This window comes from Primulina huaijiensis, chromosome 8 (genome assembly GCF_012295235.1).
Source record: "Primulina huaijiensis isolate GDHJ02 chromosome 8, ASM1229523v2, whole genome shotgun sequence".
NCBI classification, from domain to species: Eukaryota; Viridiplantae; Streptophyta; class Magnoliopsida; order Lamiales; family Gesneriaceae; genus Primulina; species Primulina huaijiensis.
This window is the reverse complement of record NC_133313.1, coordinates 227,259-243,048: the sequence shown is the minus strand read 5'-3', so window position 1 is coordinate 243,048 and position 15,790 is coordinate 227,259. Positions and strand designations below refer to the sequence as shown.

General features: G+C 33.0%; 1 protein-coding gene across 2 annotated transcripts; it reads right to left on the bottom strand.

Moving 5' to 3' along the window:
* Positions 1–7,592: 7,592 nt before the first annotated feature.
* LOC140982841 (sulfate transporter 4.1, chloroplastic-like) lies at positions 7,593–15,559 on the bottom strand. Of its 2 annotated transcripts, none has more exons than XM_073449602.1 (17): positions 15,187–15,559; positions 14,938–14,986; positions 14,513–14,714; positions 13,935–14,103; positions 12,811–12,876; positions 12,619–12,726; positions 12,370–12,477; positions 12,180–12,245; positions 11,396–11,456; positions 11,145–11,272; positions 10,756–10,797; positions 9,680–9,796; positions 9,248–9,299; positions 8,826–8,964; positions 8,625–8,713; positions 8,327–8,403; positions 7,593–8,255 (listed from the first exon to the last, which is right to left on the bottom strand). In XM_073449602.1, the coding sequence occupies exons 1-17, from the start codon at positions 15,478–15,480 to the stop codon at positions 7,929–7,931; spliced, it is 2,094 nt and encodes a 697-aa protein (XP_073305703.1). In that variant the 5' UTR covers positions 15,481–15,559; the 3' UTR covers positions 7,593–7,928. The 2 variants fall into 2 exon arrangements, with proteins under 2 accessions (XP_073305703.1, XP_073305704.1); XM_073449603.1 differs by having other exon boundaries at positions 13,935–14,018; positions 15,187–15,497.
* Between the last annotated feature and the right edge of the window lie 231 nt (positions 15,560–15,790).

The window sequence follows — 15,790 nt, the reverse complement described above, 5'->3', positions numbered from 1 at the left end:
AGTTATTCAAAATTTATTCGTATTATGTTTAATTTTTATTCATCAATGTGTGCATTATGTATACTAGTATTCTTTTTGACAAAACATATAATTATTATTTCATCATATATATTGTGCTTGTAAAATAGTGAATAAATCTAAATTTAATTGAAGAAAAATCACTACTAAAAAAATATAAACAGGATAATAATTACTACAATGGAAGTTTAAAGTTGACCTGCCAAATTTAGTTTCTCTACGAGTCTCATCTTTTAGTAATTAATAATAAATAAATAATATATATATATATATATATATTTACAATATTTTTTTAAAGTTATGTTTAATAAATTCCTTGAATATTGACTGTATTGAACTCGTAATACAAATTTCAAATTAGGAAATCTTTATTAGTACATGTTTTAATTATAAAGGGTGGTTGAGTAGTCAAAGTACAAATAGCATTAAATCGGATCTGACAAAATTACCTACCTTCGACAAATAATTTGAAGGTTTCTTTTCGAAGATGAATTACTACTAGTTTCTGGTGCAGTTGACACAGTAATAATGGTAACTCCCCAAATTTATTAATTCTACACAGCCTTTTTTTTTTTTAAAAAAAAAACAAAAATAAAGAAAGAGAAACTCAGCCAAATGATGAAATACTATTATCTAAGTATCAAATGTTGGGATTGGCATAATAAATAAAGATAAAAATACAAAAAAATTTGTGAGACGGTCTCACGAGTCAATTTTATGAGACAAATATCATATTTAGATCATTTGTTAAAAAAATTTATTTTTTATGTAAAAAGTATTATTTATTAGTGTAAATATGAGAGTTATTAATGCGTCTCAATGATATAAATCCGTGAGACCGTCTCACGAGAGAAATACTAAAGATAATTAAAATTGTGTATAATTGGTTGTATAATTATATGGTGCAATTAATCAACTAATTAATTATTTAAATGCATGGGTTACAAAGCTCCACATGTAGCAAACGATCGAGGCTTTTGCATATTTGAGCATTTTAATTCCTAACTCCAATATTCCTTGATTGCTTTTAAAAATGATTTATTGATTAGGTAATTAAATTTGATAACGATGATTAAAAAAAAAAAGAAGTTGATAATCGATTTTGATTTTATAAAGGTTTTCCAATTATTTAAACTACCAAATTTATCAGTCCAAATTTTGCCCCATTAATTTATCCAAAGTTTTAACTTTNTTCTAATTACATAAATGATTTTTTTATTTTCCTAAAATAACCTTTCTTTTTATATATTTAATCTTATCTTTATCTATATTTTTAAATTTTTGGATAATCTATTACTCCAAATTAAAAAATGAAAAAAAATCATTACTTTAAAATAATAAAAATTATTCACGTTTAAACAAATATTGAAATTGCATAAGCACGTAATGCATGTAAATGGATATTAGTTGTATAAACTATTCAGCATATGTGTATAAAATAGTGGACAAAATAAAAATTCAATATATTTAATTTATATTTTAATTTTTTACAATGTAAATTAGCTTTAACAAAATTTACTATTAAAAAATGTATATGCGAAAAAAACAATTATGGTAATTTTTATTCTCTTAAAACAAGAGGGGAAGTTTAAAGTAAACATACATTCCATATTTATAATAGATATATATTTTCCAAATGCACTGAGGTCCCTTTCAACTTATAAAAAAATAATCAATATGAGGGAAAATATATGTATTCTTAATTGTTATCTTATTCAGCTGTAGATAGTAAATATAAAGTCGCATCGTTTCGTATTTTTTTTACAAATAGGCCTAGTGCACTCCAAGACTAAACACCAGGACAAATATATCTCTTGTCTAGCAATTCCTGTAACTAGGTTTTCAACTCTCTTAGCTCTACTGGTGCCATTCTGTAAGGAGCACGGGAGAAAGAGGAAGTATCTGACATCAACTCGATACCAAACTCCACCTTACATACTGGTGGGAAGCCTAGAATCTCATCAAGAAATACATCAGAAAACTCAACAACTACGTGTATCTCCTCTATTCTCACCTCTTTATTCTTCTCCATCACATCTATAGCATAAATCAGATAACCCCCATGTCCATGCTCCAATAACCGAGAGATCCGGATAGCAGATACCAACGGAACACGAGACGAGAACTCTTCCCCTAAAATATCCAACTCTCTCTCTATCTTTGTAGAAATATAATATTAATTGATAACAATCAACAATCACAAAATATCTTCACAACACATCATTCCCATATGACAATCAAAATCAATCATCTCAAGGATTATCATGTCAGATCTCAACTTGTAAACCTCATAAGCAATAACATAATCTGATATGATAGATACGACTGATATATCAACTCTAGAGAGTGTCGTAATAGAAAGAGACATAGAAAATGGAGACGGACACATATGATGTTCAATAACAAACCTCGACGATATAAAAATATGCGAGACACTTGTATCAAAAAAAATATAAGCAAGATAAAAACATAAATAACACTTACCCGCTATCATATCCTTTCGTGCCTCATCTGCCTACATTCGTGTCAAAGCATACACATGTGCCTGAGGTGGATCAACTCTTTACATACATGTCTATTCCCCATAAGGTCGTGGTGTAGACTACTGAGGTTGTCGTCCTATTCTCTCTGAGGATCTATCTCTATCACTCCTGGACTCTTATTGCCCCTCACGACTAGGGCACTCTTATTCCATATGACCCACACCACCATACTCATAACATGTTATCTCGGTTTATGTGCACTGTTTGATCAGATGATGTCTCCCACAACGAAAACACCTCACCACTCTAGACTCCCGTCTCTGTCCCTGAACAGACTGAGAACTATCCCATGGCTTTCAACACGTCGTGAATCAAATCGACACTTCCCAGATGAGGATGTAGAAGAATATGAACTTTTCTGAACTTTAAAGGACTGACCCTATGATCGCAACGACTCCCTAGTCAGCTCTGGTAATCGTCTCTGAAGTCCATACTCCTGCATCACTAACTCAGTCATCTCAGCCATCGTCACTGCATCCTCAAACAATACCAGGTTTTTTAATTGCACATGATCAAACATCTGTAACTTCAGCACTATCAAGAAATGCATCATCTTAGCATGAACATTCATAGCAACATGTTACACATACTTCAGTAGAGTAGAATATTGAGACTCATACTTAGCAACAGATATACTCCCCTATCTCAACTCTTAAAATTCTATTCTTTCTTTTTTCTGGATGCAATAGAAAAATACTTATCAATAAAACGAGATCGAAACACATACCAATCATCAGTACGACCACGTGCTCTCAATCTAGCCTCATTCGTCTGCCACCACAATAGTACATTCCCGGAAGATGGAATATAGCTAATCGTAACCAAGCAGACGTGGCACAAATGACAATCACAAATATCTGCTAGCCTCTCAATACACTTTTCCGCTCGTTTCTTAGTCTCGGAACTATCAAATCTTGAAGAAGATAACTACTAAATTGTGTCAGACTCAACTCACCAAACAATAAAGGTTTCTCTGCAGGTACATTTACTGTAGAAGGAGGTGGAAATGAATTCATCTGCTCAAACACACTGTCAACCTCATCCATTCTCTCATATGGATGTCCTTGTTCCCTAGTTGTCATCACTGAAAATCAAATTGTTAAACATAATATTTAACAATTACAATCCATTATCACATTCTTCGCAAAAAAGCATATGCAGCTAAAGAACAACAAATCATAAAAAAAAAAAGTCAAATGCATAGACACAAATAGATAATATCACCCGCCAGCTCTCTCATCACAAACCTAACTCTGAACAATCCCAAACATCTAACATATGCTATGATACCAACAAATGTTGCACTCCAAATCTTGGCACGTAGTCATACAATATGTAACGTAATAGGCATAAAAAATTTCTTTCGACTATGTCATAATATAATGTATATACGAAAAAATAGTGCAATTTACTTACTATTTACATCAGTGTATTAGAGACAATATAATAATTACACAATACATAACTCGACTACGACAATAACTATACTATCTCTATCTACTATCAACTACATTATTTCTTTGACTAGACACACCTGATCATTCACTTCTATCCTGTCCCAGCACTATTCATGTAACTTGTCCAATAGAAACATCATCTGAAGGCTGAGCATATGCAACAAACATCATCGTAATATATAACAATTCTACTAACAACATAAGACCTAACTGAAATTATAAACAAATTCATGTTTATTTATTTATTCCATTTCCTTACATTTGCTATTGTTTTTTGTGGCCATATTTAAAACATTTGTGTGTATTTCAAATACGAAAATATTGCATACAGAGTGCTTAATAAAATGCTTCAACCAAACCATTTTTACACATTCAACTTGCGTACATTTTAAATTTTTTACAAAATGTTAATCGATTTTTAGAGGAATTATTTTGAGTTTTGTCCACTTTGTTTGAAAACAAAATTCAATTTAATTTCTCGATGCTCTGGTAATTGTTTTAAACATTTCAAGAATGAGCTATTGTAGCTCAAGCTTTTAAAGAAAGTTTTAAAAGAGTTTATTCACCCTCTAAACTCTAACCTGATCCTAACAAGTGGTATTAAAGATAATTGTTCTTGAAAGAGCATTTGAAACTGATTTTGGTCTTTAAAAATTCGAATTTTCATATTTTCCTAACATATTTATGCATAGTTGAGATTTCTGGCATCTGTAGCAACCTTGTTGTTTTTGTCAAGAAGTTCAAGGATGTCGCACTCATCAAGGAAAAGACAATTATGTTCATATCGCAGTCACATATTATCAAGAAAACTTTGTACCATTGCTCCAATATTTATTTATTTTATTGTACTTGAGTAAAACGTCAATTAGATATTTCATCTTATGGTAGTTTGGTTAGCAATTCTCTTACATTTGTTGATTTTTTTTAATGACTAATGATGAACACATTTAATGTTTATGAATTTTGAAATTGGGAAACATGTCTTGATTTTATATTGATTGAAATTTATGAGTTTGAGTTGCTTATTCTTGTTGAAGCTAGATGTTGGATTCATGTATTCATGTGTTGTATATTTTTTTGTTATTAATTGCACATTGCATATTTTTGTAATTATCATATTTTAAAAACATTTACATTGGTTAGCCATCCCTTTGCTTTTTATCAATTTCAAATATTCAAAAATTTAGGAAAAGAGCTAATTATAATTTTAAGAGGGAAACTGCATATAAATCTTGAGGGGGATAAAAACTTTGTGATTAATTTTTTTTAAAAAAATAACCTTTTTGACTCTCACAAAAAAGGAGATAAATATGTTAGACATATTTATCAAAATGTGTGATCATAAAAAAGGAGAAGATTGTTGGGTTGCGGAAACACTAACAATCTTTATTTTGATGATATCAAAACTTGTTGTTGTGTTTCATACATATTTATTCAAGTGTGTAGTTACAAGAAGTCAAATCGAGATATTTGACAAGTTGGAACTTAAATGAAATCAAACTAAAAATCTGACAAGGTCGGTCGAGTGAATTCGGAGGTTATCGAGTCGAAATGGCGGTAGCAAGTTCCGACCGGCCAAACATCCTCGATTCGGACTACCTGATAGACCAGCTACGGTATTTTGGTCATATCTTTTAGCTCGATTATCGCAATGGAACGATTCAACATGCATTGGAAAAATAATACAAAGATACAAACATATTCGAAGGTTGAAGTCTAAATCGAAGATTAAGAAGCTGATAAATTGTGATGAATTTGTTCGTCTGCAACACGGATACAACTTCAGCTGTACATGAGCAGTGCTGGTTTTTCAAGCATATCTCTCTCGTACGAACTCAATATTAAGTGATTCTTCATTTCGTGGAAAGATAAGATAGGGATACAACTTTCATGTTTACCACTTTGCCCATAAATCAAAGAATCAAGAGTTATAATCATCGGCCCTGACCACATGCATTAAACCATTTTGCTCATCCAACCGTTTAGATGCATTCAACCGTTTTGATCATCCGACTGTTCATTCATTCAACCATTTTGCTTCTAGAACCGGACCGCACCAGCAACCTGGCAGAAAGTTAAATATGACTGTTGCACTATCAGAAATGGTACATAACCTTTTCCAACGGTCATATTCTTGTATCTAACGTATATATCACTCTTGGACGCTATGTATACGACATCTTGAAGATCAAATATAAGTTTTTGAAAGAGATTCAAAGCATGAGCACCTTACATGAAGAAATTAGATAAAATGAGAGCAAGCACAAGAAGGAGAGTCTAAATAGATATATTAGCTTAATAGAAACTTTTTCCCTTGTGTGTGAGGATATATTTGAGAGTATATACAGTATAATGTATTAATTTCTTGCACACAATCACTAACGTATACAAGACATATGATCTTCAAAGTTTAGTTTATTGATCACACAAAGACTTAAAAATTGTGTTTGAATCTTTACATAAAAGATGTTAAACATTATGTGGATTGTGATGTCGCAACCCAAAATCGAGAGTGTACTAAGAGTTTCGATCAGGCAATGGATAACTCCTAAATCGAATGGATTTTTACAAATTGTTGAATAAATAATTGTCTTCTAGTGAATCATTCAAATGGGAAGAAGGGGTGATGTTTGAGTTGTTAGTCTTCGAACATCTATAAATAAATTCGTATATATTTATTTATTGTATTTAATTACTTTTGCTACTGTTTTTGGTAAGCATAGTTGAAGCGGTTTTTCTGTTTTTCAAATAACAAAATATTACATAAAAAGTATTTGATAAAATGCTTCAACCAAAACTTTTTTACACATTCAACTTGTATATCATTTAAATATTTTACAAAATGTTTAATCAATTTTTACAGAGATTATTTTGAATTTCTTCCTCTTGGTTTGAAAACCAAACTCGATTTAATTTATCGGTGCTCAGTTAATTTTTTTTGAACATTTCAAGAACAAGCTATTGTAGCTCAATCTTTTAAAGAAAATTTCAAAAGTGTTTATTCATCCCTCTGAACTCTAACACGATCCTAACATCAATACTATAAAATTTAATATAATTAAGAGTTAAATAATTATAGCGACCAGAATTGATTTTAGTTATAAAAGTTACAAGTTTCAAATGATGATGCAATTTAATTTCAGTTTAAAGCTCGAGTAGTTATAGCAAGAAATTAGTTATATTTGTCGAGTAATAATTCAAAATAAACTACTTTCGTATTATGTTGATAACAATTGAGTAAATAATAGCAATGTAGAGTCAAGCAATTATATAAACCATTGACAATAAAGGTGAACATGTGAAACATCAAGCTAACAGTTTACCAGCAAAACTAATGAGATCGTAAATTTTATTAATTGTTTTCTACATTAAATACGCAAGCTAAGAAATTATAAGTTAATTTTGCTATACCATATATTCTTTACACATAAAACTCTTTCCTTTTAAAAACAAAAAAAACTAATATAATATGGAGAAGATTTTGTTCAATCAAAAGCAAATAGGTTGGCAATCACAGATATGTTAATATAGGTGATTTCACATGAAATGCACTTGAAAAATTATGGATGGTGTATAAATTTTACACAGGCCTTTTATGAACTTTATGCGCAACCCAAAAATATTTTTTACAATCCAAATATCTTTATTACAAACAAATATTCACCTAGATCATGGCATGCCTTCAATGCATGTCTTATCAGTGGAGCTTTTACAAGCGTTGCTTTGAGAAAGCACAAATCAAATTGAAAAACACCTTATACAACACTTACATAAATTGGATCAAACATATAATTTACAATCAACAAATTATTCCAACCATAAATATGATTATATAATTATTAAAATAGAAATGGAGATGCCTCAACTTTACAAGCATATAAAATGTAGGCAGCTATATATTAATATTTCATCATGACTTCTTTGTTAGTAGTGGCTCTAAATGATTGCTTTCATCTTTAGAGATGAGACTTTGCCTGCTACCTGATTCCAGTTGAGATGGGGATGATTCTTGTGGTTTATATTTAAAAAATCTTTGGAAAAGGCTCGGTTTGTCCTCCAGCATTGACATTGGCGTCCTAGGGGATGGTGATGAATCATTTAAGCTCTGCACATGTTGAAGACAAACTTGGACTGCGTCGTGTACTCTAACAAAATACCATTCTTTCCCTATCAGGTCGACCACTCCAGCTTTTGTTAGCGTCAGCAGAACTTCTCGATTTGGATTGGAAATGGCAATCTGAATTTGAATCGAGCTGTTATTATCTGAATTAATCTTATCAAAGAAGACAATGAGTACTTCGGATGTACCTGAATGTCCCGTGACTTATATTCTTGATGCAAGTCTTTTAAAGCCTGAACAGCACTAGAGTCTACGTAAGTGATGGCTGAAACAAAAAGAACAATGTTCAAATACACGAGTGAGAGACTAGATTTGGAGGCCTAAAATGTTCTCAGAATTTTTCCTCATCAAATTCCTGGTGATTGTTAAGCTTAATGCAGAGACCTATGAGCCATTTTCATATGGCAAAATCCAATTCTACAAATGAATTGATTATCAAGAGATTGAAGGGACCATGAGCTTGAAGTACCGCCAAAATAAACTTACGTGCCATCTCAAGGATTACAAAATGAACTCTTGTAACTTCAGGTCCACGTTTTGTAGATCCATCACCTTCAATTTCATACTCTCGCAGCCTGGTGACAGAAAACTTAATGGCTTGAGATTTATAAAATAACTAAATAAAGGTGAAGTCGCGTTAGTAGGAAAAAAATATGCAATGCAACTTCATAGAACATTTATTCTCACCTGTCCTTGATGTAACTTATATTTGCGAAATAGATAGGTGCATCTATCCGAACAATCACTATTCCGTTGTAAGTATATGCTTCTGGGTACTGTTGGGTGTTCCTATAGACAGTGGTGCCAGGTAGACGGCCCAATATAGCTGCAGAAATCATCTCAATCTCATAATTCACAATGTGGCCTCAACCACAAATAAAATTGCAATCCCCAAGTTTGTTACAGAAACCAGAACTATAATGCAACCTACCAAAGTCTCAGGAGAAAGGATAAAAGACTAATAAATAACAAACAGTAAATTATTGCTGATTTACATGAGGTTTCAAAAGTATAGAGAAAACAAGCAATACTCCAAAATAGAGGTGATTTCTTCTGTTAGTTTTACTTCGAGCTATGAGACAATGTATAACAATGAAGACAAGACTTACCAATATGTGGATTAGCTGATTCATGGATGACAAAAGCAAGTGAAACACCAACCTGAGCATCAGTTGGGGACGGGGAGCATGGCAATTAATAAGATGTGCTTAATCCAGAATCAAAAGCAAAATAGATACGAGAGTGGCATAATGAAAGTAAAGGGAACACAATTATATTTTCTATCATATATAACTGTATTAACTGTATACGACGATAGAAGGAAATACAGCTTCAGTAAAAAATAATAAGATGTAGGACATAAAATATAGACACAACGGATACTGACTAGCTACTGATATTTGAGAAGTTCCAAGCCTCAATTATAATACGTCATTGATGTTAAAGCAGCTTCCACGTGATGGTAAAAGCGCAAGAATTCAATTTTCTCCACAATTCAAATTATTTCAAATAAGATACTGAAATAAGATCATTATGCTTACACCGGCAAGCACACCAATCTCTATACCAAGGAACAAGGTCACAATGCAAGTAATGGTCCAGAGAAGGAAGTCTCTCTTATCTACACGCCACAAGAAGATAGCCTCACCGTAATCCACCTGAAAACACGAAGTGCGACATTGTATGTGCAATTTAGCAGCTGAACGATATAAGCAACACACACTTCACCACCATGCCGCCTTGCACGGCAATAAGCGTTAACATGAAAAACACTACAAGATCTCAAATCCTAATAAAATAAAACGAATCATTGACTTCTGGTATGGAAACAAGATGCATACGATCTTACGTGAATATTGATGTCAAATTCCATACACATGAATATACACTCCAGAAAGATTGAGAAATTACATAAAAAAACGTTTATTTAATTGAAGAAGAGAAACAGGTTTTGATAAACAGATAGCAACTTGTGAGGAAGCAATGGCTAAGACACATTTCATAAAGGGTGGCATCAGAAATCTGAATTTGTTTGAGACCAAAATAGATATTGAAATGGTAACAGATATAGGTAATGATGTTCGAATTCATGTGTGAACACAATTTTAATTATGACAATTTCATTTCTGAAGTTCTTTATTTTTTAAGATTGTGTGAATGTATGGACATATTGCAAACATCCTCTAGTCAGATTAATTATGTGAAATTTCCCATGAAAAAATGTAGATAGTCAGATGCTACTTTTAAAGTAGTGTATTTGCTAATCAAGATTAACGCGTATGAATCCACACCAAAAACCATAATTCAGGCACATGTTTATTCATGAAAGAAACAACTATAAAAACTACACAAGTCTGTTGTTCTATAATTTGTATAATTGGTAAGTGCATTCACAAAATCTCAAAACTTGGAGTCTGGGGGAATGTCCTGGATGCCAAACTGATTTTTCAAAGTCATATAATTCTCATCTTAGAGATTAAACATTTTAATTATTTGCCTAAAAACAAAGTATATTGGTCAATATTATGTCCTCAACCATATAGAAGTAGACTGAATAGTTTCAGCTGTATAAAATCTTATTTAAGTTCGTATGGTAGCCAGAAACAGTAAAACTCACCAGTCCAAGAACAGCAGAAATCACAATTGCAGCCAGAGCACACTGCAAAAGGAAACAGAGCAAAGGACAAACTCATTAGTCTCAAGACAACAAAATAAGCTAACATCGATTATTAAAAATAGCTAAGCTATAGGTGCCCTGTTTTCTCAGACATCCAGAATCTGCTAATTAGAGAGACCTTGTTCTGGACAATCTTCGAATACATAAAGTGTTACCCATTTACCGCAAAGAATGAAGTGCCTAGGACAGTTCAGAGCCCTATGTGCTAGTGAAAAAAAATTGTTTTGCTGAAATATAAGTAACTAAACCAGTTTTTCACAGTTACTTGATTACACAATTTCCTAAATGGTAATATCAACAGTAAATAAAGACAATGATTAGATATTAACCTGGGGTATAGATTCAAATAATGGTGTCAAAAACTGAAGTGCACAGCCCATGATGATTCCCATTAGTAGCCCAGACAAGCCTGTTTTTGCTCCACTTTCATGATTCACAGCTGACCTAGAAAATGAGCCTGTATGGAGAAAGAAAACTCAGAACTTGACATTATTTGCAACACAGCACATGCATCTGATATCACTCAACAAATTACCAAATAGGTCAAATACAATATTTGGTTCAAGAATGGGAAACTCACCTGTGGTAGGATATGCAGAAAAGAATGAACCAACAATGTTTGCAACACCAAGACCAAATAACTGCCAGAAACAAATTGTAAGTTGAATTCAATTCTATCCCCTAGATCAAAATTGTATTTTTGCGATTGCTAATGAACCAAATTGAATGTTCTAAGTTCAAACAAGCAGTTGTTATGTAAAACATGTCTGTCTGAACAAGTGCATACACTCACACTAACATTGTAACATTGGAACCCATGCATTTATGAATATATTTCTCTGAGGAAAAAATAATCAAATAGCGCTTACACTTAATTACCTTTAGATAGAGAATCTAAAAATTGCAAGTTCCATTATTTTAGGTGTTCTGAGCGGAGAGATTTGGAAAATATTTTTGAGGAATGTTTTGGGAAAATGAAATGTATAATTGATTTCTTTTTTGGAGAATGAAATTGGTATTGTAGATAACTTATCATGTCAAAATGGTAGGATAAAAACATAATAAAATTTTAAACAGTAAAATCTAAGTCATAATATAATAATGGAGAATTTTTTGAGGGAATAATGATGGAGAATTTTAAGAGATAATGAATAGTTTAGTTATAAATAATGGCTACATTGGGGCATGGGCATGTACAAGGCAGTGAAGCTTTTTTTTTTTTTGGGGGTTAAGAGAAAAAATACAAAATATTTGTTTTTTATTTTGGGGAATGAAAAAAATATTTCCGGAAAAAATCAAAACAATAAGATCCAATATTTTCAGAAAAAGGAAAAAGAAATAAATCAAGGTCTACCAAAAGAGACCTCTTGATTAGAATCCAACTCATATCCATTCTTTGCTGCTAATGCCTTGGCAATCCCTACAGATTCCTACAAATAAAAAAGAACATAAATAATTCCTTACCCCTAGAAGAGTGTGCATTGACAAAACAGGCAATAAAGTTTTGGAGAAGGAGATACATAAACATCCACCCAAGGATAATTTTCCCCTTACCAAAATAGCCACGCCAGTGATGAGAATTGTTGTTGGAATCAGAGACTTTATATGTCCAAATGCTTTTGGGACAGAGAACTTTGGCAGACCTTGAGGAATTTCACCAACCTACAACAGCAGACAAAAGTGTTACACATGTTGCATACAGTTCCACTGAATTCAAAGTCTTAGGCATTGTAGTTGAAGACAAATATTGATTATTTTTCCCAGTTTACATCTTGACTATTCACCAATTCATGAAGTTCTCACCAATGAAATTGAAGATGGATGGTATACTTTCACAAAGGCGGTACCCAGCACAACAGCTGTGAGGGGACCAGCTGCCCGTAAAAACTGCAAATTTTTCCTGGTTTGTCCCTGTAAACAAAGACAACATAAAGAAAATTCATAAGGAACAAAACCTAAATGTCACACTTAATCAAAGGCAAACTGAAGTCATACCAAGTGCTTCATGTTTAGAATGATGGCTAATATAATAGAGCCCATGACGAAAGGTGGCCACAAGAACTAGATAGAAAAAAGAGGAAGAAAATGAAAAGCCGGTAAGAATAAAAACAGAGGAATTACTTAATGAAAGAAAGTGTGACAGAAATCAATGCAAGACATATCGATAAACTGAAACTTGAAAAGAAATAATATCGCACCACCAACTACACGATGATTCAGAATCAACTACAATAATTTCATAATTTTGAATTCGCAGCCAAACATCAACAAAGGAACAGGGTAAACTGTTTCTCGAGTAGATGTTTAGAATCATGCAAAGGCCAAAAGGTATTATTCCCACTTAAGTTTAAAGGAAACTCAAAATAGATTATTTTTTCATTTGCCCGGTAAGTTGAATTGTTAATCTGAGAGCATTGGAGGTTTGATACAAGGATTCTAATATTCCCTCCAACGAAATAGGAAGGGCTCACAACATCTAGTTTGGCCCTCTTTCAATTGTACAAAACTTTTATGAAACTAAGAGCCTAGTTTTACCTTTCCGCACATTGACATTAGGTTTTAAGATAAATGCTTGAGAAACTACCCACATATTACATAAATGAATTATCAGGGGGTACCTTCTTAACTTCCAGTAAATAACAACTAGTGGAATAGACTTTTGCTAGCTTCCCAACTATCTGGCCAAACAGCAAATCACAAAATGGGGCCTAATAATACTAGAAATCCTTGCCCGTGGCAATCATCTGAGTAAGGGACCACTGTTTTATTGTACTACATCAGCCAGATCTAATGGGAATTACTCAGAGCTAGCTGTTTCAAATTTAGAGCACATAATAATTGAATTCTTTATAATGATTGTTTCATTTGGGAAAATACTTAATGAAAGGATGTGAGTGCATAGTGATGAAGCTGAAGATCTTATTCCATTATATATTATTCATCATTGGATTTATTAAAAGACCTGCATAAATTGTGATATAGAAGAGAAATGAATTTATCTTTCAAACAGAAAGCAACATAAAATTTTATTGGAGAACCCATCACAGTTTCACAAAGGATAAACTGACAAAGAATAGTGTACTTTTCAACAGTTTTATATCTCTTGACAAAAGATGTACCTTATCTGCACCATAAATTATGCTCTTAACCAACGGAATTATTTTGCTGCTTCGTTCTACACTGTAGCCCAGGAAATATTTTGCCTGAGACAGGGCAATAACAATGGCTGAAGCGGTAGTAAAACCAGAAATCACAGAATGGCTGATGAACCGAATTATCCATCCAAGCCTAGTTGAGAAAACATAAATATAAGAACGTATGTTGAATGAAACTGTTTTCAACCTTAAAGGAAGAAAATAAGTTCTTTTCTTCTACAAGCAGTTTGTAACAAGATTTTATTAGTATTTGTAAAAATAAAAAGGGCCACATGATGTTAGGTTATCAATTATTCCAAAAATCCATAATCATATAGAGATATGATTCATTCAATTAGACGTTGAAAACCTATCTGCGATACCACCCAGTTGGTATTTCCCCAATGCATAAGGGAAGCAAAAATGTTGTGCAAGGCTGTTTTGATTCTAGTACATTAAGCCAGAGGACATATGCAAGCATTCAAATGCATGATCCACAGGTTTATACAGAATGATGTAGCTTCAAAGATTTAAAAGAAAATGTAAGGCTTCTAAAACAGCACCTTAAAAGCCCCATAATACATTCCAAAACACCAACCATAAGTGCCAGCAGTATAGCAAGATCCGTGTACAACTGTTCCGATGAGTCCACTATGTTTCCCAATACATTTGAGACCAAGAGGGAAGTCAAGGCAACAGGCCCGATGGCAAGCTGGCGAGATGACCCGAAAATGGCATATACGAATATAGGCACAAAACCAGAATCTGAATTACAAAGAAAAACAAGAAAACGGTATTAATCAGGCTGCTGAATCAATAATTGAGTAGAACAAGTATGATCGCATTAATAAGTTTTTTTTTTAAAAAAAAAAAACAGCTCATATATCATTGAATTAACGATCTTGAATACCCATAACCAAATTGGAAACAACCAGCCAGAAAAAAAACATATTGCAATGAAAAAAAGAGAAGAATGGATAAGACTTACAAAGTCCATAAATGGGTCGCAGCCCTGCTAGCTTTGCATAGGACATGGACTGGTTTGACACGTCAAAAAAGCAGAGTTCAAATGTTTTTACAAGCCAAACAAAATAAAATATTGAATCCAATTCACAAACAAAAAATCTACGCAACATCGATTAATCGGATTGGTGAGCTTAGCCTCCACCCTCATATTTACACATGTGGGAACGAAAAAGAATCCATTCCACCAATCACTAGGGGTGGGGGAGGATACCTGAGGAACAAGCATGATGCCGACAGTGATGCCAGCCATGAGGTCTGGGTGCAGATATTCGCGCCATTTGTAGGTGCTAATCCAACGGGAGCAAGGCAGGAAGAGCTGAATCCAATCCATCAAAGTCATCCGCTTCAACTTGGCTTTCCATGTGGAGAAAGCACCATGATTATTTGCCAAAGAGGACAAGGTGGCTTTGGGAGAGCTGGAAGGGTGCTGCAGGTGTATGATTTTCACCGGTTGTCGAGTGGCGAGGTCGCCGGCGCTGGGGGAGGAGAAAGTTATCTCCGCCATAGCAAAGCCAGCCGCCGATTACGACGAGAGGAAATTGAATTTTGCAAGATTAGTATGTATATCAGTATTCAAAGAACGTGCCAAATACAACTTCAGCTGTTATATTTATTATAATAATAATATTAAATTTTGGTGTAAAATAATATGAAAAATCAAATCAAATAAAATCAAATGAAAAGTCAACCACCCGAAGATGGGTCGGTATGTGTACTTAGTAATCTAAATCTGCTGCTATTGCTATATACAAATCAAAAGAAACTGATTGAGATTTAGAGATGAATTCAGCACAGCACATATCTTTGTATAGAAT